The 22,437-nt window shown below is 38.6% G+C and overlaps 1 protein-coding gene across 1 annotated transcript in view; it reads left to right on the forward strand.

Annotated features, from left to right (window-relative positions):
• The first annotated feature begins 271 nt into the window (after positions 1-271).
• Positions 272-22,437, forward strand: part of ATP11C (ATPase phospholipid transporting 11C) — a 131,039-nt gene continuing 108,873 nt past the window's right edge. The window contains exon 1 of the mRNA XM_063431988.1: positions 272-1,031. Within this exon, the coding sequence (XP_063288058.1) occupies positions 1,005-1,031 (27 nt within the window). The 5' untranslated portion in view covers positions 272-1,004. The remainder of the gene's footprint in view (positions 1,032-22,437) is intronic.

A 22,437-nucleotide genomic window follows, 5' to 3' on the forward strand; every position in this document is an offset into this window, starting at 1 on the left:
TGTTGCTACAGGAAGAGTAACAGTCAAATCATAATAATCAGGAAATAAACCATGCATGTAATACTGCTGAGTGATAGGAATATATTGTATATTACCCATAATACTTTGCTGGATAAAACTGATTGATACCCCAGCCAGCATTTCCTGGTCCTGCAGCAATAACAATCCCGAGTAGAAAACTACATTTCCCTTCAAACCCCGGAAGGGAGTGGAGGAAAAAAAAAACACAAAACGAACCCTCCCAAAAACAGAAAGGAGGGGCTGGCGAAGAAAAGTGGAATGCCTGTCTTGTGTTCAGAGTCTTCGTTTGCAATAAAGAGATCTCTCAGCTGTCATTGTGATTTGCATGGATGGGCTACAGCCCCAGGATTAAAGGGAATTCTTGTATCTGCTAATCCTGTGTGGGCTAGGTGGAGGCAGACTGGGTTTCTTCTAGGGGTGGGAGGAAAAAGGAATGATAGTGAATGTGATCAAGCTTGGGAGGAGGAGAAGAAAGAGGAGGAGGGAAGAGGAGGTGTAGTCCATGCTGCAGACACTTTTTTACTCCAGCTCTAATCATTCATTTTATAGCAGACTGGAGCCAGGGGCTGACGTCAGAATTCCTAGTAACATTCTAAGGTTCTAATCAGCCTGCAGAATTCTGATCTCTATGGAGGAATAGCCATTGTGACCTTTATTGTAGCAATTTGTAGCTTTAAAGGAGCCTTTGTCACTAGTCTGTCTAGTAATACTGGTTTATGTGATACAGGTTATAGGAAACAAAGGGCCTTATTACTGCATTCAGGTGTTACTATGGTGTAGGTAAGGGGTTAAAACTGTGGGTGGTAAGGTAATTAATGGTTTGCAGCTTTTGGATCCATTGCAGTTGAGGAAGATGTATCACCTGTGTCCTCATGCTCTGGTATTGTAAGTGGTCCATGCTTCCTACGTTGCGACCTCCCAAGTCCCCGCATACCCTCACCAGCCTGAAGATTGCCATGTGACTTCAATCCTGACCCACCACAATGTTTCGAATGGTCTGCAATCGCCTGGTGAGTACAGTGATGTGCTTGGAGCCTGCCTGTCTCCCAAAAAAATAAGGTGCTTGACTGTTCACACATGCTGTTGCATACAATCTCAGTTATTCATTGCCAATGCAGTACATATATTACAAACCCCAGGAATGGCACTACAGATAGGCTTGCTTTCTTTAAAAAAAAAAAAAAAAAAAAAAAAAAGGTTAATATCACATTTTTCTCACCTGCCTCATTCCCTGTAGACTGTGGCCTTTTATTTTGAGATTCATTTAGAATTTTCTTTAATTTGATCAGTTTCCCAATTAATGAGAGCTGCAGCAGCAGCAAATGTACTACTGAAGGAATTCTCATTATAGCACTGGAGATGTATATATTTTATACTCGCACAGTATGTTTGAGTGACATATATTAATAAATCAGTCTATCCCTCGTTATGTCCAGTGATGTATGGAATACATGCATTGCAGTGGTGTACAGTATAGAGAAGTGTTTGATGTCTTAAGGGTGATGGTCTGGGCTGTGCTTTGGTAGGATACAACCTATCTAATAGACAGACTGTCAGCTCTTTAGCAAGAACAAAGAAATAAACATTTTCAACTGAATCACCTTGTCACTTTGATGTGTAGATTAAAATGAGAATCCCTGCTGTCTCTGTTTCACACCCTGCTTTGTGTGGCTTTAACCAGAATGATGTTGAATCATGAAAATATAAATTTTATTGGGCATTCTATAATTTTTTTTTTTTTACTTTGATGTATTCCATCTGATATGTTTTTATATTTTTTGTTGTTGTTAATATTTGCCCAGTGATTATAGTAAGCTATGACAGGATGCTCTTTGACACAATTCTTTTGTTTTTACCGTTTTAAGCACATGCGAGTACTCACACTGTGTGATATTTATTTTGACCTGATAAAAAAAAAAACATTAATATGAAACGCTAAAAGAATGTGGGGCTTAACAAAAGGTTTAAGATTAATTATTAGAATGTGTAATTACTCTGACAAAACGACAACAAATTGGCTGATATTTGTATATTTTAGACTATATTTCAGTCAAAAAGGTTGTTTATTTTAATACAATACTGTATTCCTGATATAGGTTTTCTCTCATGCACTGTATTTCTTAATAATGTCTGTATATAATTTATTATCAGTATTGTTATCATCCGGATGTGTCTTGAACCCAGTGGCGGACATGCAACGTGTTAAAATCAGACTGTAGTAGATTGTGTCCTAAATATGTACCCATTTTTAAAAACTTTTTTTTTTTTTACATTTGTATTGTCAGCTAATGAGTTGAGCACCGATTCTAATATTTCCCTTATCAGTAATGACATAATATGAGCTCGACATGGATGTTTGGATTAATCAAAAATTATATTCAGGGGTAGCAACGATGATGCTTCCCAGCTATTTTGTGATGCACAGACAGCCATAATTTCGCTCATGTACGATAATTGGGGAGCATCATGGGATTTGTACCATACCTGGATATCTACCAATTCTAAATTTTTAAAAGCTATGTTCTATTAGGCCATTTTATAATACCATTTACCCATACTTACAGTCAATGTGCATACACACTGCTAATGTAATATATCTATATATAGCTCTCTATCGGTTGGTTAGGATGCCAACAATATGAAAAAGTATTTTGTCATCAATACTTTTTATGGTGTGCAAGCTTTATACATGCATTACACTCTCACTTTCAGACTTCAGCAAACCATATATAATAGCACTAGTACTGGTGGGAAAAAAAGCAAGCTTGAAGTTGTTATAGTGTCTGGAAGTCCTTGGCATCTTCTTACTTATGAGGATAAACCATTTACAAATATTTTAAGCCCAAAGTGTTCTTGAAGGCCCACTAGACTGGTAATTTGAATGTAAAAAATAAAGAAAATGAAGCTAAAATATGTGAGCTTGAAACATTTTACAACTGAACATTTTTCACTAAAGCTTTGCCTCTGGCTTTAAACTAGCAACACCTTTATCTGTTCACCACTATTTCCAAATTAGTGAATAACTGTGTTTAAAAATCCTCCTTATCTTATGTTCAAACAATGAAGGCTAATAATGGTAGACTTGGTGTCATTCTCTTTGTTCTGGGATTTGGTATTTAAAACCAAAGCAGACGTCCTTCAATTGAGCAAAGAATATCACTAGTTGACGTGTTTTAGTAGTGATGCGTGTGTATGCGTAAAATGTTTGCATCGCAGGAACTAGACTCTATATATAAAATTGTGATGAGACACTTCAAGCACTAAAACTACTACACCCCACTTTAGCAGTTCCCAGGGTAAGTAATCAAGCCTTTTTAGTGCATTTTGACAACTTACAGGGACACTATAGTCACCCAGACCACTTCATCTCAATGAAGTGGTCTGGGTGCAATGTCCCTCAGGTTGTAACCCTTCACATGTAAACATAGCCGTTTCAGAGAAACGGCTATGTTTACATAGCGGGGTTAATCCAACCTTCCTGACAGCCGCTAGAGCTGGATGTGAAATTTGCATGCAGAACGTCCATAGGAAAGCATTGAGAAATGCTTTCCTATGGTCTGTTAGAATGCGTGCATGGCTTTTAACCCCTTCAGCCCTGCGGGAGGGGAACCCTGAGGGTGAGGGTCCCCTAAGGATTATATAGTGTCAGGAAAACAAGTTTGTTTTCCTGACACTATAGTAATCCTTTAATTTGGCCACCTCCTCTGCCCCCAGTTGCTCATGCTAAGCCTAGTGGTGCAGGGAAGCAATCATTGGATGAGATTGCTCAGCTGATGCTCTAAGCCAATAAGTCACCTGTGTACAACAGAGCGTAGCGTAGTGGAGCTAATGAGAGATCCTTGCAAGATCTTCCGGCATTACTGGAGGAGGTGCACGGCGGACCCCAGATAAACTCGTCTCCAACAGTTTGATAACGTTATACTGGGTGGCCACCAGGGAACTCCTTGCAACTTAACAGCTATGGCAGGCTGCAGGGGTTATAGTGTTTGGAGCGTGCCTTTAATTGAAGGATTGCTTGCTAAGTGGCATTCCAATGTCAAAATGACACTCGTCCTAGCTTAAAGGAGCTAAATAGGAAAAAGCAGGACTGATACATAAAGTGACACTTGAGGAGCTCTGGAGATCTCATAATAAAGCATGAGACCGGATTCATAAGTTTTGTTAAAAGTTCACTATAGTGTCAGGAAAACAAACTCGTTTTCTTGACACTATATATCCTTGGGGCACCCTCACCCTTAGGGGACCCTCACCCTTAGGGTCTCACTCCCGCTGGGCTGAAGTGGTTAAAACCCCTTCAGCCACTTAATCCAGCGCTGCGCTCCCTCGGCGCTGGTGACCTCTCCTTCCCTGCTGACATCAGCTCTCGAGTGAAGCGGAATGCGCATGCACAGCAAGAGCCGTGCGTACATTCTAACAGTCCATTGGAAAGCATTTCTCATTGCTTTCCTATGGACGTTCTGCACGCTGGATGCAAATTTCGCATCCAGCGTCACAGAATTGCATCTAGTGGCTGTCAGGAAGACAACCACTAGAGGTTGGATTCACCCTGCTATGTAAGCATAGCCGTTTCTCTGAAACTGCTATGTTTATATCTGAAGGGTTAAAACCTGAGTTACATTGCACCCAGACCACTTCATTGAGCTGAAGTGGTCTGGGTGGCTATAGTGTCCCTTTTAATGTTTCCAGAACCCTGGTATGTCATTATGTTTACCTAAATCTGCTTCATCATTACTTACAGGTATCTTTTTGTTACATTTCTTCTTTTTTTTTTTTTTTTGTAGTCTAAGTACCATAATCACCTCAGCTTCTTGTTTTTATTCCAGTGTTCTCTAATGTGTGATGTTTAATTATTTATTTTTAACAAATTCAATAAATCCAAACAAGGTACCGGTATATCTTGTATAGGATTAACATGTCAGAACTACTGATGTTAAGTCAGGCAGTGGGATGGTACTTAATGAGATGTCTTCAAATAACCAAACTTCAACCAGATTGGGCTTTAGTAATTTGAAAATTGGAAAAATTGGAAAAATTTAATTTATTTAAACCAAATTTTGTTAATTTGAACTTCACTTGTAGTGAATGATACTATAGTTAGATCAAGCTATTTTAGCCTAAGATTTGACACTTTCTTTTAGAAATTTATTTAAATCCTGGCCCCTCTGATGTGGCTTTGCGAATAAGAAAGTAGACTTCCACAGTAGCTCCTTCAATTTTGAGCAACAGTATCTCATCTGGCCCATCACTCTAAGTCTGGCATTGCTGTCCTCTTATGCATCAGCAACAGTGGGACTGGGCTTGCAGGTAGCAGGAGAGCCCTGTTTATTTTATAAATGTTTTAAAATGATTTGACACAAACAAGCGACTGGTGCCCATAACCGCTCCACACCATAATCTTAATAATGAGTGATAGGTTATGGGACTTTGTGTGCTCCTTCAAAATTAGGGTTAGAACAATTTTTGCCTTTGTGCATCACCAGAACATGCTTTCCACTCTGCTCAAAATTGGTGGCAACTGCTGCAATTTGTGGCTGCTCTCCTTTCATCAGTCACACTTCCTCTGATGATGTGTCAGGAGAGGAGCTGAGAAAAGAGAATCATACTCTGTCTCTCTAGCTCCTCTCCTGGTGGCACATTACTAAGGCATAGTTTACAAATTGTCCTGAATTGGCTGAGACCGTGCCATGTTTTTAACTCCTGTCCCAACAAAAATGGGTAAAAGTAACTCTTTTGGTTAGATTAACCCTTGCTGTGCTTGTATGCCCCCTCCCCTATTATATGTGTGTGTGTGTGTGTGTATATATATATATATATATATATATATATATATATATATATATATATATATTCTCTCAAACCTAAAACTTACCTCTTACCAGGGCAAAGGGCAGATTATCAGTGCAGCTCAGTCCTCCTCCTGATGTCAGGGAGCATGGCTGAGATGAGGACATGGGCTGCACGGAGGGGAAGGCCGTACCGCCAATGGACATCTGTCGCCAGCATACTGTGCTCAATGACGTCAGTCGTTCATCTGAATTCACATTTGCTAACTGGAACTCTTGTTTTGGGCTGGGTAAAGACTCCCCAATGACACTGCCGAAGGTGCAGTTACACCTTTTGGCAGCAGAGGGGTAAAAGTTTGTAAGTGCAGCATTTCATAGCGAAGCTGCACATACAGACTCCATGCACCATGACCACTTTGAATTAACTCAATTGGTCATAGTTCTTGGGAGTAACACTTGAATCTATCATTCTTGGTAATGATTGGTAAACTTTTTTCTTTTCTAATTAAGAGTTCTGTGGCATATTTCAACACTTTATTTATTACATAGAACATATGTATTGTATTGTCCATTTTAAGGAGGAGGTTTGGAGCTTCCTGATGTCATTATATTTGCCTGTAGCTTACAATAACCCTAAAACATTTCAGAAAAACGTTATTGCCATTAACCTTTTTTTTTTTTTTTTTTTTTTTAATCATTTGTGTTAATGCAGATTTCAAATTATTGTGACATAATTGCTGGTATTATGTCTACATTACTTAACATACTTACCCGATTGTAGTTATAAAATTATTCATTGGTAATATATTTTTTTCTTTTGCTTTAAATGTTAAAGGGGAAGTCCCACTTTATTATTTTTCTTTCTTTCTATTGCAACTTACTTTATAAACTTCATGTGGCAGTGTTTTATATGAAACAATGATCATTTGGTTAGGGCTATAAATGTACGATTTTGAACAGGAACTATTGAGTGTTTATGTTTTGTATTTTATTTTTAATAATTGTTTTTTTCTTTATTTTAGTAAAGATATTAATTTTAAACAAATAAAAAAGAGAAATAAAATAAGAGTTTTGCTCACTGGTTTTCATACTAAGCCTGTAATTCTACTTGCATAACCGTATCCTCTTGCATCATAGGTTCTGGTAATGATTCAGATGAGGCAATGTTGAAATCTACATTTGTAGAAGAAACATGTGACTTCCAGGTACCTGCAGCCTGTCCCCTTGCTGTCCAGGTTGATAATGTAGAACTTGCACTTCTGTATTGGTAATATCTATTGCATTAGCCACTGAATGCCATAAGCTACGCACTAGCGATATGCCAACTTGAAAACATTCAGTTTTTGTTCTAAATGGTTAGACACATAATGTTCTAAATAGTTAGACTCATAATGAGGATACAGCGAAGGAAATGCTGACAATGTCATAGTGGTTGTGGTGTTTAAATACTTGGTCCCTTTTTAAATACTTTATTTTACTCTTTGTGGTTTAAATTTCAGATATTGTTATAGTATGATAAGTTAAAAGTTTACTCCAGGCATCATAATCACTACAGCTCATATGCCTGGGTCTCGCCAGGAGCCAAAGGTCCATGTGACGTGCACGTGGATTTGCAAAGGCTGGATATCTATATATACCGCTTTAATGCTCACCATGGCTGTCAGTCAGGCAGCCTGAACAGATTCCAGATAGCCTGTGTCCATTTTATTTCTGTAATGGAGGCAAACTGCGCACACAGAGAGCCAGACCACAGACTGCTCGGTCTCTGGTGTTGATGATAACATATCTATAGCAAATTAACTTTAATATAGCCGCCAGTTACACTAGGCTCAATATGCATATGGTACAGAGATGAAGTGACCAAATCCTAGTGCAATATTGTCTGGTCATAAAGCTGTGGGATGTACTTTTGCAATAATGTAATAAATAGCTAGAAGCCAGTTACACTAGGTTCAATATGCATAATATGGTTTTTCTATGGCAGACTGCACAGCGCATGCACGTGTACCGTCACGGTATGCTAGGGTATGACAGCTGGGGAGTAACAGTCTTGTGTCTCATACCAAGAGGGCTTGGAGGCATGGCTTGAAGGGGGGGGGGGGGGGGATGGGGGGGAAACATCTGCTGAAGAAAAGGGCATTACTAAGGGGAAAAAAAAAAAAAAAAAACTTGTAATTTGGTGACTATTTCCCAAACCCCTACCATGGCCCCTCTCCAATTCTACAGGGAGGACATCATTCAGATTCCTGTTGGTCCCTCTGGCTGCATACCTCCTGTAGTGGCTCTTGTGAGCTCCGCATTCATTTTATCAGAGCGTTGCTTTGGTAATTTCGCAACACTGCTCTGAACTCCCCTGTGCTCTTGGGAGCAGTTAGAGGAGGTCTTCAAGCAGTGTGTGAAATCTGTGCATAGCACTGCAACCCCGGCCAGCCATAGGACTTTTAATTTTTTTTACATTTTTTTTTTTTAGACACTTTGCGGGGGCCCATATAAAGCTCAAGCACGGTTCAGACCCCTCTTTTGACACTCCTGTGTTTTTTTTGTTTTTGTTTTGTTTTTGTGGGGGCGGGTAGAGGGGGGGGTGTATAGGAAGCTTGACCCTGACCCTGAACAAGAATGGGAGATAAACAGAAATACTTTGTTACGATTCATGTTATTTGGCAGAGGATAAAATGCTGTCATGTATGATTATTTTAGCTGCTAAATTTCACTTTGTAAGGTAATATGTAAAGGTGAAAGTAATTATATCTTGTAAGATCATGTGGGTTTCTGAATTACCGGTAAGTGCGTTGGGTAATCAATCATCTGTAACGCTAAGAACAATGGAAATAGGAATTCTATAGAATAGAATGTAGTTTTTCTGCATTTGTCCTCTATTATTTACAAAACAAGGTAAAGTGCAAATCAATCATACTTTACACAAGGGTTTTTTTTTTTTTATTATAATGTAACATTGAAATAAAAGCAATGTCATGCATTTCTTCTCTGATGTGAAAGAGATGTAAAGAAATGAGTTACTGTCATGAAAATGTTTCAATATAATATGACTGAATCCCTATATAAAAGACTACGGTTTGAGACATTTCATTAGTTTAGCTTTGGTGTGTGCAATTTGTTTACATTTATACCCTTTGTACAGCGCTACGGAATCTGATGGCGCTATATAAATAATAAAATAATAATACAGGTTTGGTATTGTGTTTCTTTACACCAATCTCTGCCAAGTTGTAGCATAATAGTTTCTAATCTAAACTTCCCTATATCTGCTTACATTTATAATTGGCAGAGATTGGGGTAGGCATATGAACTGTCTCACCTCCCCACAAATGAAATCAGCAGTTTTTGTTTGTTTTTGCTCAATTAGTCCATAGCTAAATCTTTATTTCAAATATTTTAACTCCTTCAGTGAAACTCACTTAAGAATTCATCTCTATTAACATCTGATGTACCATTAGCATGTAACGTAAACTTCGGTGCCAACTTTAAGGGTTACCCCAACCACCATGACCACTTCAGTGATTTGAAATGGCCATGGTTGTAGGAATCTGTATGTGCAGTGTGTCTGCCTGAAACGTTGCACACGCAGAGTTATGTTTAAATTTATGTTGTGAACTAGTTGCACCTCCAGTGCACGTGACTTCTTCTTTTCCAGACTTCCTAATTTCAATTCCTGCTCTGCTCCCTCCCCCTCTGACATTTTTTTCTATGATGTATTACATACTTTGCATATACATATAATCAGAGTTCTATGCAACCTATCCTATCTTACATTGTTAGATTTGTGTCTTTGTTGCTTAAAAGAACGCTGTGGTGGTTATGGTGCCAAGCAAAATGTAAGCAGTCACTGGTAGCCATTTGCTATAGGTTTTCTTACCGTTAAGGACCAGGGGTGTTTTTACATTTCTGTGGTGTTTCTGTTTAGCTGTAATTTTCCTCTTGCTTATTTACTTTACCCACACATATTATATACCGTTTTTCACGCCATTAAATGATCTTTTTAAAGATACCATTATTTTCATCATATCATATAATTTAGTATAAAAATAAATGATAAAATATGAAGGAAAAAAAAAAAAAAAACAATTTTTTTTTCTAACTTTGACCCCCAAAATCTACAACCGCCAAAAAACACCCGTGCTAAATAGTTTCTAAATTTTCTCCTGCGTTTAGAAATGCCCAATTTCTTGGCTTTTAGTTTTTGCAAGTTATAGGGCTATAAGTAAGAGAAGAACATTGCTGTTTCAAAATATATATTTTTTTAAATGTATCAATCGTGACATTGTAACATCTGTCATAAATCTCTGAATCACACCTCACATAATTTTTTTTTTTTTTTTTTTTTTTTTTTTTTAAAGTAGACAACCCAGGGTATTCAACTTTGGCCAGTGTTTGTGACTAAGTAGCTACTAAAAAAGATTGCAATACCTTGGTTTGTCTTCTTTTGCAAATAATATGCCATCATGGGGGTAATTCTCGTTTCTGGGCTACCATACGCTCTCAAAGGTAACATAACCAATCTGGCAACTTTCAATGTGCAAAAACAGAAAACCAAGCCTTATATTTGACCCTGTAACTTTCAAAAACACTCTAAAACCTGTACATGGGGGGTACTGTTATACTCGGGAGACTTTGCTGAACACAAATATTAGTGTTTCAAAACATGGATATCATCAGTGAAAGTGCTGTTTGTGTGTGAAAAATGCAAAAAAAGTCACTTTCACTGACCATATCATTGCTGTGATTATTTTTTTATTTTTTTTGGTTCTTTGTAGATGGCACAATAAAGTCTACTTGGAATAAATACAATCTTTACAAATCGTTTTATCACTAACATTTCCTATTCGAGCCCTTTTGTATTCAAAATACATTCATATTAGTATCGCATGTGTATTCCATTGTTCACATTATATTGTACCAGTTTTTTTAAACAAAATATATACAACAAATAATAACTATATCTATCTATTTATCTATCTAAACATTTACGACAGAGTTGACAAATGAGCTCTACATTTTGTTGTATTTGAGCTTATACCTATGTGTGATGCCACACAAGTGTGGGATTTTGCCACATTAAGGGTGGACGTTGATATGTGTGCCATTCTCTAGATTTTAAAATGTGCCTTTTTGTTTCTAAAGGTAAATGTGTCTAATTCAGTACCACGTGTGTAATTGATTATATGCATTTGCCAGCTATCTGATTCACACATTGTGTATATTAAATATTTTTACCTAGGTGCAGTTAGTTTTGCAAGGCAGGCCTGCTTTAAAGTATACTGGTTTGCCTAGTTTTATTAGTACATTCAATGCTAGCAGCGTTATAGAGTAGGAGTAGAACCTTTTTAAAAATGTTCCACTCCCCCAGCTGTCAATCATTTCTTCATTACAGATCTCTGTGTCAAAGTATGGACTGACTGGGAGAGCAGGAGAGACCTCATACAGGCAGTCGTCCTGCCCTCAAAGTATAGCAACAGCATGCACTGTGTTTCTATGGTTACTCCCTAGCCTGTGCTTCTGGTATGTTGGCATTATTGAGGAGGATTGCCCTGTCCCAACCAGGACCCATCTGTTTACACAATGGGCAGTATGCAGGATTGACCGAGGGTGGCTGTTAGAGTAATGTAATATTCTAGAAGCTATGGTGAAAGTTGTGTGGTCCACAGTTCTTAAAGGGACACTATAGTCACCAGAACAACTACAGCTTATTGAATTTGTTCTGGTGAGTAGAATCATTACCTTCAGGCTTTTTGCTGTAAACACGGTCTTTTCAGAGAAAATGCAGTGTTTACATTACAGCCTAGTGATAACATCACTGGCCACTCCTCGGATGGCTGTTAGAGATCCTTCCTGGGTCATGTCTGCCTAAAATCCAAACATTCAGTATCTCCTCCCTCTGCATGCAGACACTGAACTTTCCTCATAGAGATTCATTGATCCAATTCATCTCTATGAGGATATGCTGATTGGCCAGGGATGTGTTTGAATCATGCTGGCTCTGCCCCTAATCTGCCTATTTGTCAGTCTCAGGCAATCCTATGGGGATGAATTGTGATTGGTCAGGCTACCACTTCTGATGATGTCAGCAGACAGGTTTTTTTTTTTTTTTTTTTTTTTTTTTTAGGTAAACAGCATGCAGATCTACAGCTTCTGGCTTGAATACAGTAAGATGTTGCTATATTTATGGAGGCATGAGTGGCCCAAGGGGGCTAGATGGTGGTTTTAAGACTATATGGTCAGGAATACATGTTTGTGTTCCTGACCCTATAGTGATCCTTTTATTGGCTATATCTTTAAATATTACACTGAATATGTGACTGCGCATACTTTGACGGAGTACCTTCGCCAAGTCCACTTCCTCTCTGATACCAGGGACTCTGGAGCGCTTTAGACCCAGTCGCCGAAGCTTGATTGGGGTCTCTGAGGACATATTCCACTGGGCCTGGCTGCAATGAATATAGCCCTGCAGACCGTCTCTCCTGTACAGCTGTGATTTATAGCTTTATTTTATAGCCTTTCCACATACCTTTTTAGACCAGTCTGCGTGTAGGGGGTAGTATGACCTTTATTGTACAGAACACAGATATTTTTACAGAACAGTGTTGACTCTCCATGCAGGGGGTCCAACATACATTTCAATGTACAGTATAATTGTCCCTCCCTGGTGTCATTCTGTCTGTGTTAGCTGGGGATAAAATAATTACGTCTCCAATCTGCTCTCTGATGTGCCCTCATGGTGTATGCACAGCATACAAAATGTCCATCAGAACTGCTTTTTCTGGACCGTACTCTTACACAATATATATCCCCGGAAAGCTCGTCACCTAGCTGTCCAAATAGCTCCCTTATCAAAAATTTTACACCTGAGTATGTGTGACATGTCATGATTCCCTTTCATTCCCGAAGTTTGGTCCTTAAGGGGTTACATTTATACCGGGTAGCGACTTATAACCGCTTAGAAACATAGAATGTGAAGGCAGATAGGAACCATTCGGCCCATCTAGTCTGCCCAATTTTCTAAATACTTTCATTAGTCCCTGGCCTTATCTTATTGTTAGGATAGCCTTATGCCTATCCCACGCATGCTTAAACTCCTTTACTGTGTTAATCTCTACCACTTCAGCTGGAAGGCTGTTCCATGCATCCACTACCCTCTCAGTAAAGTAATACTTCCTGATATTAATTTTAAACCTTTGTCCCTCTAATTTAAGACTATGTCCTCTTGTTGTGGTAGTTTTTCTTCTTTTAAATATAGTCTCCTCCTTTACTGTGTTGATTCCCTTTATGTATTTAAATGTTTCTATCATATCCCCCCTGTCTCGTCTTTCCTCCAAGCTATACATGTTAAGATCCTTTAACCTTTCCTGGTAAGTTTAACCTACAATTCATGAACCAGTTTAGTAGCCCTTCTCTGAACTCTCTCTTAAGTATCAATATCCTTCTGAAGATACGGTCTCCAGTACTGCGTACAATACTCCAAGTGAGGTCTCACCAGTACAATGGCATGAGCACTTCCCTCTTTCTACTGCTAATGCCTCTCCCTCTACAACCAAGCATTCTGCTAGCATTTCCTGCTGCTCTATTACATTGTCTGCCTACCTTTAAGTCCTCAGAAATAATCACCCCTAAATCCCTTAAGGGCACATGACGTGTGTGACATGTCATAATTCCCTTTTATTCCAAAAGCTTGGTCCTTAAGGGGTTAAATCCCTTTCCTCAGATGTTGAGGTTAGGTCTCTATCAAATATTCTGTACTCTGCCCTTAGGTTTTTACGTCCAAGATGCATTATCTTGCACTTATCCACATTAAATGTCAGTTGCCACAACTCCATTTTTCTAGTTTACCTAAATCATTAGCCATTTGGCTTATCCCTCCTGGAACATCAACCCTGTTACATATCTTAGTATCGTCAGCAAAAAAGACATACCTTACCATCAAGACCTTCTGCAATATCACTAATAAAAATATTAAAGAGAATGGGTCCAAGTACAGATCCCTGAGGTACCCCACTGGTGACAAGCCCAAGCTTCAAATATACTCCATTGACTACAACCATCTGTTGCCTGTCACTCAGCCACTGCCTTACCCATTCAACAATATTGGAATCCAAACTTAAATATTGCAGTTTATTGATAAGCCTTCTATGTGCAACAGTGTCAAAAGTCTTACTGAAATCTAGGTAAGCAATGTCTACTGCACCACCCTGATCTATAATTTTAGTTACCCAATCAAAAAAATCAATAAGATTAGTTTTGGCATGATCTCCCTGAAGTAAATCCATGTTGTCTCTGATCTTGAAATCCATGTGTTTTTAGATGTCCAACAATCCTTTCCTTTAACATGGTTTCCATCACTTTCCCCACTACTGAAGTAAGGCTTACTGGCCTTTAGTTGCCCGACTCCTCCCTATTACCTTTCTTGTGAATGGGCACAACATTCGCAAACTTCCAATCTTCTGGGACTACTCCTGTTAACAATGATTGGTTAAATAATTCTGTTAATGGTTTTGCTAGTACACCACTAAGCTCTTTTAACCCCTTAAGACCGCAGCCAAATGTACAAGTTGTGATCCAAAAAAACGTAAACAAAACCTGGCATTTGCGCTATATGTCTGTCCAACCATAATTCACCTCTTTCATATTAAATGCACCCACCATTATTATATATCAATTTATTCAGGGGAAACGGGGCTTTCGTTTAACATCAAATATTTAGGTATGGAACATAATTTAATATGAAAAAAATATAAAAAAAATGGGAGAAAATAAGAATTTGTAAAAATTTTTTAGTTCTACGTGACATTCTAACTGTGAATGTCATAATACTGTTTGCTTTTACTGCAATACAATACACATATTTGTATTCAGCGATGTCTCGCGTGTAAAACAGTACCCCCTATGTACAGGTTTTATGGTGTTTTGGGAAGTTACAGGGTCAAATATAGCGTGTTACATATTTCAGTTTTTTTACATTGAAATTCGCCAGATTGGTTACGTTGCCTTTGAGACCATATGGTAGCCCAGAAATAAGAATTACCCCCATGATGGCATACCATTTGCAAAAGTAGACAACCTAAGGTATTGCAAATTGAGTATGTCCAGTCTTTTTTAGTAGCCACTTGGTCACAAACACTGGCCAAAGTTAGTGTTAATATTTGAAAATGCAAAAAACTAATTTGAACGCAAATTTTGGCCAGTGTTTGTGACTAAGTGGCTACTAAAAAAACTGAACATACCCTATTTGCAATACCCTGGGTTGTCTACTATTGCAAATGGTATGCCATCATGGGGATAATTTTCATTCCTGGGCTACCATACGGTCTCAAAGGCAACCTGGCGAATTTTAATGTGAAAAAACTGAAACGCAAACCTTATATTTGACTCTAACTTTTGAAAACACCATAAAACCTGTACATGAGGGGTACTGTTATACTCAGGAGACTTCGCTGAACACAAATATTAGTGTTTCAAAACAGTAAAACGTATCACAACAATTATATCGTCAGTGTAAGTGCCATTTGTGTGTGAAAAATGCAAAAAATTTCACTGTCACTGACGATATCGTCGTTGTAATATATTTTACTGTTTTGAAACGCTAATATTTGTGTTCAGCGAAGTCTTCCGAGTAAAACAGTACCCCCCATGTACAGGTTTCATGGTGTCTTGGAAAGTTACAGAGTTAAATATAGTGCTAGACAATGTAATTCCCTGAACTTTTGGCCTGGGTTGGCAGGCAGGTCCTGCAAATTGTAATTAATAAAATGACCTAATTATGTAAAATTATTACATAAATATATGCGTAGAATTATTATATATATATATGTGTGTGTATATATATATATGTGTGTATATATATATATATGTATATAATTTTTTTTATTATTTTTATTTATATATAGGTATATACATAGTGATATATACGTATATACTTATGTATATAGATATATATATATTATTTCGTTCTACATGTATTTTGATATCAATATATATATTAATTTTAAAATACAGTTAGAACGAAATTACGCATGTTTATATATTTTTTATCTATTTTTTTTATTCTTTTATTATTTTTTTATTTATTTTTTTAACGTATTTATATATTTATTTATTTTTTTATTATATATAAATATATATATATATATAATGAAAATTATATATATATTTAATCAATATCATTGTACGTGTATTTTGATATTAATATATATATATAATTATGTATATATTAATATTAAAATACACGTAGACAGTGTATGCATATTTATGTGTATGTGTGTATGTGTGTATATATATACTTAGATCATATATATAATAAATATATATATGATCTAAGTATATATAATCTTATTTTTACTCTGTTTTAACTGATTTTATTTGAATTTCAGACAGCAGGGGGAGTACCTGTCATTACAGGCACTCCCCCTGCTGGCAATGCCTTGGACGGCTATGCCGTCCATGTGATCGCGGGGTCCTCGCAAGGACCTCGCGATCACATGGCCCTGGGCGGCTGAAGAGGACGCAGGGGGACTCCCTGGGCTCCCAGGTAAGTCCCCCATACCGCGATCGCCGGCGTGGGATCGCCGGCGACCGGGTAAGTACATAAGATCGCAGGACGTACTATGCCGCCCTGCGGATTTTAGAGCCACCAAAATAAGGACGGCATAGTACGTCCTGCGGTCTTAAGGGGTTAATAGCTTTGGGTGTATTCCATCAGGTCCTATTGACTTATTTGTCTTTACTTTTGAGAGTTGAAATAGAACCTCTTCCTCTGTAAACTCACGTGTAATAAATTACTAATTTATCCTTTTTCTTAACTGAGGTCCCTTTCCTTCATTTTCATCTGTAAATACCGAACAAAAATAGTCATTGAGGCAGTCATCTAGACCTTTATCCTCTTCTACATACCTTCCTTCTTTTGTTTTTAATATAACTAATCCTTGTTTTACTTTTCTTTTCATTTCTTCTCATTTATGTATCTAAAAAAAAGTTTTGTCCCCCTTTTTTTACTGACTGTGCTATTTTCTCTGTGATTTGGAAGCTCTTATAACTTGCTTAGCCTCTTTCTGCCTAATCTTATAGATCATTCTGTCTTCCTCACTCTGGTTTTTTTTTATAATTACTAAATGTTAACTTTTGGTTTTTTACTATTTTGGCCACATCTGCTGTACCACAGTGGTTTCTTGAATTTTTCGCTTTTACTGACAAGCCTAATGCAATTTTCTGTTGCCTACAGTAGTGCAACTTTTAAATAATCCCATTTCTCTTGGGATTTCTCTTAAAATCTTTTGCTTAAAGATTGAAACGACCTTGTCACAGTCCCTATCCGAGGAACTGTTCTAGAGTCTAAGCATGCACTTTAACCTGTAATGATATGATTGTTCGAGGGTTTAAGTATTGAGAAGAGTTGACTTGATCTACTGTTTGTTTGACAGGTATTTTGTAGATGTCTCCGGGCCACTAGCTTATTGACATATCTTAACTCGAAACTTAGATTGCAATCATTTTTAAACCAACCCCATTTTTCTAAAAAACAAAATTTGTTATTAAAAGCCATTACTAATTATTTAATCAGATGTTTGTAATACATATTTCTGGACACATCTGCTTGTATGTATTGGTGAGGGGGTGGAACATTTTGACCTTTGTCGCACATAGTGCTTTTACCTTCCTTTTTCTAAAATATAACCATTGCGGTTTTCCGAAATGTTTTACATTGCAAGGTTAAGGGGACAGGGTTACTGCATCCAGACAACCTCAATGAGAGATAAAGTGGTCCTGGGTGACCATATTGTGCTTTTAAAAAATCAGTGGAAGCATGTGTTTGTCTTACATCGTTTCACAGCTTTTTCTGCGTTTTATTCATGTCTCCAATTTACAATAGCTGCAAAATCATTTCCATTTTCTCTTCATATATTTTATGTTGAGGTTGACAAGGTTTTAATGTTATTTCAACAATGTTACAAGAACTGAAAACGAAAGTTTGCTTAATTAGTCATTGTTGTTTTAGTTTTAATAAATACTGTACAAATCAGAATGCGTAGCGTTTTTTTTTTTTTTTTGCAGAAGTGCTATTTCATTAGATAATCTCCCCATAGCTTTATAACATCTTCAAGTTATTTTTCCATCTTTTTGCAAAAATGTTTACATTTTATAACAACGGAATCTCTTTCTTTACTAACAACTGTATGCTGTTATATCACTTGTGGTTTTTGTTGTTGTTGTTTTTTTTTTTTTTGTTTTTTTTTTATAGATCTATATATCTTTATCTCAGCACTCCAAGATGTCCAACTGTTTTGCAAATGGTTCAATCTCATACTTGGATAGGGTACAGGTTTGAGCGTGCTCAGATGATGCTCTCAACCATTGAGCTAATCCTGCATTGTAGGGCTTAGTTCAGGGGAGCCAAAGGAAGCTCCATGCAGAAGCTTGTTGTCCTGGAGGCTGTGATCAACACTTGCTATAGTCCACTGACACTCAAAGCCTATCACCGACATCCTATCCATGTTTGCCGTAGCTGTAACTCCAGTTGCTGCCTGGGGACCTTAAAAATGGTGCTGGAGGTAACATTTGTGGTTAAAGTGTTCGAGAACGGTTTAACCCATTAAGGTAAGAGTGAACCTAGGGTCCTCCTGGTATGGTTACAAGAGTGTTCCTTTAACCTCTGAATGCTCCCGAGATGTGTTTTTTGAGATTGTGATACAACATAGCTAGTCTGCCCTGAATGTATTGGGAGCACCAAATGGTCAGTAGTAGAAATATACTGGATTTTCTCTCATGTGCCACCTATAAATAATGCAATCTCATAATATTTACCAGAACATCCGTATTTTTTTTATTTATTTTTTTTATAAATTTTTATTGAAATGGCATGTTAACAGCTGCTGACGACATTTGGCTCATGAGAATGGCCATTAAGTATGTCATCTGGAAAATAACATCCTCCGTTTGATTAAATGTGATTGATTAATTTGCAAATGCCAAAAACATTCTATTCAGCTAAGCTACCATGGAATGTGCATTATCTTGTTTTCCTCTAATGCAAGTCATTCTGCTGTAAAATTGTTTCGCTGAAATTTGATGACATTTCTCTTTGTGAAAATCTAGTTCAAGAGTACAATCATTGATGGAAAGATAACAAGGCTTTTTAAGCTGTCACCATAAAGTCTTATAGACATGACAATTTTGCAGCATCCTTTTGAACACAATTTAAAATGTTTCCATTAGACAAATGCTATTTTCTATAAACAGGAAACCAGGAAACACATTTGTGAACTGGTCCATTGGCTTATGTCAACAAAACAAATAAATGTAATTAACTTGCATTATAACAAGTCCAATAATAATCTAGTGTTGGCGGCAATTCCTGATGGTTACTAACTTCCATTAAGACTTCTAAAAGTTGTCCTCTGTGCCCTCCACCCCCCTCCCTAATGGCCAATATATCTTTGAGGAAACTCATAGAAACTACATAATAATGGTAGTGAGGCAGTGTATTTGCCTCATCTGAAGAAACACCATAAACTATACATAAAAGAGATTAACTACATGCCTATGGCTTCTTTCCTCTCCCCCTGCCCTCCTCTGCAGTCGCACCCTGAAAGCGAGCCAGCGACCCCATAAAACAGCTAGAATGCTACTCCGTGAAAGTCTGTGGAACTGTTTTCTTGGATTGACTCTCAGCCGTGGTCTGTCAAATCATCTGGTTTCTGCTATGAACAAAGGGATAAGGGCACTATTTCACCAGAATGGGGACTTGGGGATGTGATATTTGGGGATACCGTGTGTGTGTAGGTTAATATTGTATTTTTTAATGTTTTCGTTGTTTTTCGTGTCATGCGTCTGTTAGTCTGATCATGTCCCAGACACACATGTGGGATTACTATTGTTTTAGTTACCGACCCGATGCTGGAGGTATTGATATAAATATATGTGCAAATCCCCACTAAAGAATCCTTCATCAAGTCTGATGAAGGGTGATGTTTGGATGTTGTGACGAAACGCCTTTTGTCACTGGATTTTTAGGTGACAAGCTGCCCTTTCCCCCTGGCTGTTGGATGAGCATGATTGCCAGCCTCCTTCTGCATGACTATGGCCCCTGGGAGATTTGGCCCTTTAACCCCTTGAGGACACATGACATGTGTGACATGTCATGATTCCCTTTTATTCCAGAAGTTTGGTCCTTAAGGGGTTAAAAACATTATTTGGGCTAATGAATTTATATTGTGCTGCTGCTGGCCCTTTAAGAACTGCATTGAGGCTTATGGACTTCTATTGGACCATGCTGGCCCTTTAAGAACCATCTGGGGACATATTGAGACTTTGTGTGACAATGCCCCTTTAAGACGGTGTCCCCAGACTTAGTTAAAATATTTTGTTCCTGCTATTTTTCACTTGGTTCAGTAAATGGGGCTTACTGAACCAAGTACCACACAGGCGGACCACCCAGAAGTGGAAGTGTGCAGGCAATTTACCTCCCAGGCTGTGAGGTTACTGCAGGTTAATTGCCGACCGCTAGGTGGCCGAAGTTCGGGCAAATGAACACGCGGCGGTGGCCATCTTTGTTCATTCGAACGAGGTCAGCGGTATGTGTAGCCAAACTCATGGAACTGAAATCGGCTACACATTTTACCGAACACCGCTGACCCTTACCTTCTCCTACACTTTCAGCTGCAGAGACGAAGTCACGTTCGAAGATTCGAACACACGTTCGAAGATTCGAACACACGTTCGAAGATTCGAACACACGTTCGAAGATTCGAACACACGTTCGAAGATTCGAACACACGTTCGAAGATTCGAACACACGTTCGAAGATTCGAACACACGTTCGAAGATTCGAACACACGTTCGAAGATTCGAACACACGTTCGAAGATTCGAACACACGTTCGAAGATTCGAACACACGTTCGAAGATTCGAACACACGTTCGAAGATTCGAACACACGTTCGAAGATTCGAACACACGTTCGAAGATTCGAACACACGTTCGAAGATTCGAACACACGTTCGAATGGGACTTAGTCGTTTTTCTGCATAAAATTGACCGGCCGCACAGCCCAAATCTATGGAACTGTTTTGGGCAGGAAAATGTGCTTGCCGTCTAACTTTTTATGTACTGGATGGATTTGTATGATTTTTGGTTATGTTTATATTTAAAGTATGCTGATTCTGTGTATGTGAATATGATGCATATTTTTTAAGTTACAGTATATGTTTAAAAAGTGTATTTTTCCTGCCTGTGATAAATTACATTAACCCATTGTGTTCAGTAATTATATCACAGGCAGAGGGGAGGCATTGTATGTTTGTGCTGGGTGTGTTTTACGGTTTGCCTGTAAATAATTGGTTGTACTATGTCCCACCCTGTGGGATGTCCCCTTGCATGGGGACTTGCATAAAAGCCAGGGTATGGTCATTAAAAGTTCAGATCATCTTGTACCTTCATGAAGTTTCAAGACATGTTTGGGGCATTGGAGAACTACACTCTGGGGATTGCTATAATCACTATACTCCCCAGGGTATAATCACTAAGGTCTGCTAAGAGCTTGTTCCTGTTCCTGCTCTCTGGAATTCGGAGAGGTCAACCTACTGCAAGCTGGACCCTGGTCTTGGGTCCAGAGTGGGTGGAGATGGCGAGACCCCAACCAAGCTGCGGCGGTTCGTGGGGTCTGCAGTGGTTATGGTGTCAGGCAGAGTGCTTGGAGTCCTCGGAAAGCACTAGGAGCATCAGTCAGCAGAAGGTACCCGGTCGGGGTGCCAGCGGTTCCGTTACAGATGTAAATTGTTATTTGGATGAGTCTGCTATATTCACTCAAGACTTTGCGAGATTAGGAGTGCTGTTTGGCGGAGATACTCACCCGGAGTATTGGAGCTCCGCTACAACTTATCCCAGTTTAAAACTGCAGCCACCCATGAATCAACAAAAGAAGTAGAACTAAAAAAGTAGGGGGGATGCGAGGGAGCAGAAAAGAGGGGACCTGAGAGAAATTGCCCAAACTCATCTCAACACCCAAAGGGGGTACAAAAGACTATATCCTTTTGAGTCTGAGACCTGTTGTGGACATCTACCTCCCAGAGCTGGAACCCAGTTTACCACCCCTCATTGTTTATCTGTAACTGTAGCTAAATAATCATCCCACATTCCTCCTGGTGAAGGGGCCCACACATTCCATAGTTTGCTACTGGACACTTCATCCACCACCTCCTCCATCGGTGTTGAGGTGGTTGTGATGGAACGCCGTCACTGAGTGTCATTTACCCATGTGAAATACAATATTAACCTACACACATTTTAGTTGTCTAAACGACACTGGACCTCCAGCGTCGCCGGAATCCCCATAGGAAAGCATTGAATAATTATCTTGTTTTCCTATAATAATTTCCTATGGGGAGATCCTAATGCAAGAGCAGTCATTTCCATGCATGCGCATTAGGTCTCCAAGGTGGGGAAGGAGCGTGGGTGGAGCCTGACCCAGCACAGAGGGACATCGGCGCTGGATTTAGGTAAGTGACTGGGGTTTTAACCTCTTCAGCAACATAGGATGGGGTGCGGGAGGGAGGGGGGCACTCCAGGATTCTACAGTGCCAGGAAAACGGGTTTGTTTCCCTGGCACTAGAGAACCCCTTTAGTCAAGATAA

The sequence above is a fragment of the Pelobates fuscus genome, chromosome 9 (genome assembly GCF_036172605.1).
Source record: "Pelobates fuscus isolate aPelFus1 chromosome 9, aPelFus1.pri, whole genome shotgun sequence".
Classification (NCBI taxonomy): Eukaryota; Metazoa; Chordata; class Amphibia; order Anura; family Pelobatidae; genus Pelobates; species Pelobates fuscus.